The sequence below is a fragment of the Lontra canadensis genome, unplaced genomic scaffold (assembly GCF_010015895.1).
Source record: "Lontra canadensis isolate GAN:19392208 unplaced genomic scaffold, GSC_riverotter_1.0 scaffold6, whole genome shotgun sequence".
Lineage (NCBI taxonomy): Eukaryota > Metazoa > Chordata > Mammalia > Carnivora > Mustelidae > Lontra > Lontra canadensis.
The window spans coordinates 18,098,354-18,102,351 of record NW_022631000.1 but is presented as its reverse complement, the minus strand read 5'-3'; the positions used below and the strand labels follow the sequence as shown (position 1 = coordinate 18,102,351).

The 3,998-nt window shown below is 37.2% G+C and overlaps 1 protein-coding gene across 1 annotated transcript; it reads right to left on the bottom strand.

Moving 5' to 3' along the window:
• Positions 1-2,608: 2,608 nt before the first annotated feature.
• Positions 2,609-3,150, bottom strand: LOC116864815 (MICOS complex subunit MIC26-like). The gene has a single exon (XM_032852657.1). It carries the CDS (start codon positions 3,122-3,124, stop codon positions 2,609-2,611), a length of 516 nt encoding a protein of 171 aa, XP_032708548.1. The 5' UTR covers positions 3,125-3,150.
• Positions 3,151-3,998: the final 848 nt, after the last annotated feature.

Below are 3,998 nucleotides of genomic sequence, written 5' to 3'. Positions count from 1 at the left end.
CAGCGAACTCTCCCCACTAGGCCCTTCTGTTTTAAAATTTGGCTAGCAATTCCCCTAGCAACAGAATTAATGACTCCCACCAGAATTTGCTGGGGATACAGCCATGCACACTGAAATGATAATGTGATCTTCCCTCGCCCAAATTTATGAAGAAGAAAATCTAAGACTGTTTTAGTGAGTGAATCTATGGTAGAAATATTCATTGCTTTGTAATTTTTTCAAGTTTGTTTGCAGTTCCAGATATTTTGTTGAATTATTCTATAATTATTTGTTGAAGGAACACCTTACATAGTAAACATGATATTGATCCCTCTGGGGAAGTAAATGTGGGTAGGTAGGAGTCCCTTCTTTTCTCTAAAGAAATATATATTATTAGGTGGGGTTAGGGAAGATACAAACAGCAAGAACATAAGTCAAAACAAGAAAGTGGGGGTGCCGGGGTGGCTCAGTTGGTTAAGCATCTGCCTTCAGCTCAGGTCATGATCCCAGGGTCCTGGGATGGAGCCTTACATTGGGCTCCCTGCTTAGCAGAGAACCTCCTTCTCCCTCTCTGCTGCTCCCCAACCCCCGCTTGTGCTCTCTGTCTGTGTCAAATAAATAAATAAAATCTTAAAACAAACAAACAAACAAGAAGGGGATTGAAAGGAGCTAGCAAGTTCAAAGGAGTGAAAGATGGTATTAATTTAGAGATAATTGTATAAACATCAGAAAGGAGAAGGCGTCAGTGTGGTCTTGAAGAACAAGTGGTTTATTGATCATCAGAGAAGTTTCCACATAGAACAGTACAAGTAAGAGCACAAAAGCAAAAGATATGGGCGTAGTTCAGGTTGCCTGGAGTTCAGTATATATGAAGGAAGCCTTGGGCAATAGTGAAAGCACTGAGAGCGGATCATGAAATGTATTCAGTGTCCAAGTAAAGAGCTCAGTCTTAAGAATGAAATACAGTTTCACTGAATTTTGGAGGTAGGAGATGGTGAATATTGCATCTATATATTGTTAGCATATCGCTTGTTTCTTTCTTTATGTCTACTTTTCTGGAATGTAATAGTTGTGATTTGCCTTTCTTCTTTTCTTTTTTTTTTTTTTTTAATAAGATTTTTATTTATTTGAGAGAAAGAGAGAGCGCACGCAAGCAGGGCAGCTGCAGAGGTAGAGGGAGAAGAAGAAGCAGACTCCCTACAGGACAGGGAGCTTGATTCCAGGTCATGACCTGAGCTGAAGGCAGACACTTAACCAACTGAGCCATCCAGGTGTCCCTGCCTTTCTTCTTTTGTTTAACTATATAATTTATCGTCCTATCATATTTATTTTTTCCATATTTTTTAAGGACACAAATATGTGTGTTCCTATTCCTCTGTTACTCCTGGTTTGCCACCAGAAGAAAAACATCTGGTTTCTCTTCAGACTCTTGACTTGGGGAAATATCCTCCAGGCTTATGGTTACTTCTATGTTGTGAAGTAAACATTGAAAAGAGATATTTTCTAGTTTTGCCCACCAGAAATAATAATACCTCAGTGGTAACAAGGATACCTAGCATCTAGTTCTAGGTTAATCAGTACCATTCTGTTATAAAAGGAACCAGGCTCCTTGAAAGAGTGGTTGATTCTAGAGCTGAGGTAGGGAAAATCCAAGGTAGTTATAGAATTAATGAAAATCTAATCCACATACCTTTAGGATTCAGAAACTCTTGTCTATTCTAGAAGATAGATCCTGTGTTTTGAACTTTTGCTTATAATAATTTTTCCTCCTTATTCTATCTAGAATTTATTTCATTTCATAAATAAAACCCTTTTTATTTTGAAATAACTCAGATTTATGAATTAATTGGAAAAACAGTATAGAGATTCCTATTTACCCAGCTTCTCCTAAGGATAACATCTTCTATAACCACAGCACGATTATCAATACTATTTTCTAAATTACATCCTTTATTTGATACTCACCAGTTTTTTAAATTAATGTCATAGTTTATGTCTCAAGATTCAATCTAAGATCTCTTATTGCATTTAATAGTTGTATCTCTTTACTTTCCTCTAATACCTGACAGTTCTTCAGTCTTAACTTTTTTTGACTTATGAACTTAAGAATTTTGAAGAGTAGTGATTTGTTATTTTGTAGAATATTCCCCAGTTTGGATTTGCCTGATTTTTTTTTTCATAGCTACTAGGCTATGCATTTTTAAGAAGCATTCCACAGAAATGATGTAGCTTTCCTACTGCAGTATATTAGCAGTTCCATATTTTTTTTTAATTTGGAATTCTAATTATGTGCATAAATAGCAACATGAGAAAGAGTTCTAAGGCTAGACATTCTCTCTAGGTGAAAGGATTTCCGATTAGTCTACTTGTAGTATGGCATCACCCTAGATAACAAAGAAGCCTAGCATAGTTTATCCTGAAGAAGAAAGCCAATTTACTACGTTCAGTACTGATTTCTCTGCTATTTTTCTGTAGAAATACTGGTTTACTACATGGAGTTTCCAATGTTGACCTATAACTGATTAAAATAGGCAGAGCATGGAGTATTGTATTTATTTCCAGGTGAATTCTTCACATTTTCTGGCTTTTGAAATTTCTCCTTCCACAAATCTTCTATGACTATGTATCCTTATAAACCCCAGTCATATAATTTCTCCCCACTGACCTGAACAAATACGATGGCTTGTTGTGGATAATAAAGAGAGGCAGCAAGTCCCATGAATTCAGGTGGATATTCCAGCTTCTTTATTTTTGAGCCTCTAGCCAAAAGAAGTCCAACAATGCCAAGAAAACCGATAACACCAAGTCTTGGAAAAAATCCTGAAGGTGCATTTTGGAGATATTCATAGCCGCCTAACCCCCGTTGAACCAAGCTCTGCATCTTGGGCTTAGTTTGTGAGTACATTTCCTGACACCAACTTGTATATGGCTCACAATAATGTCGGAGATGTGAAATGATTTCTTCAAGTGGGGTCCTTGGCTCTTCCACATATTTAGACTGACCCTCAGGAATGGAGCAGAATGAAAGCTCATTAACTTTCACAGAAGCTTTGTGAGGTGAATCCTTTTTAGGTGACACATAGACTTTGAAGGTGAGCAGACTCAGGCTGGCCGGCCCCACAGCCCTCTGAATTACCTTGAACATGTTGCTGGCAGAGGTGGCTCGGCGGGGTGACCAGCAGTTCCATATGTTGATAGAACTTACTACTAGTTATGTCATGTTAACCTAAATCACTTAGTTAAGTTGGTGTCTTCCAGGTTTTTCCATTGTACTGTTACTACTTTTTCCCTTCATAATTAGTAAATATTTGGAAGAAATGCTTTGAAGCTATGCAAATATTTTATTTCTCCTTAAACTTTTATCAGCAGATCTTATTGTTCTAATGGTAATGTTCTTTTTCCCTAAATTACTTATATATTTATTAATTGGGATGCTTCTGTAAGGAAGAGCTGTTCCTGCTTCCCCTTTAGTTTATTGCATCAACCATTTATTTATGTCAGTATGGACTTGTGGCTACTAATTTTTCAATCCCAACCCAGTATTATTGCTATTGATTTTTTTGCTCAAATTTTTCCAATTTTGGCCTGCGAGTGCTCTTACAGGTTGGCTCTTGTGTCCCTTTCAAATATTCTCATCCTCTTCCTACCCCTTTTTTGAGTACTTCCTTACTTCCTAGACCACTAGGATGTTTTACTCATCATGAATTTTCCCTGCCATGATTCCCTGCCCCAGCTCTGGAATGAACCACTTCTCTAAGAAGTCTGATTCCTCTGATCAGAAAATAGTACTTACAAACCAAGATCTAAATGCTAGTTGTGCATATCGCTATTGAGGTATCATTGTTCCCAACAGAGGTGAGAAATAGTTATATGTGTACTAAGTCACATGCACATACTACATGTCTATTTATGTGTCAGTCCTTCTGAATAGATATTAGAAAATAAACCCCCCACAAAATTTCATGAATTCACACTGATACCTCTAATTCCAGTGTAACAAGCCCAAGTTGGTTCTAGCG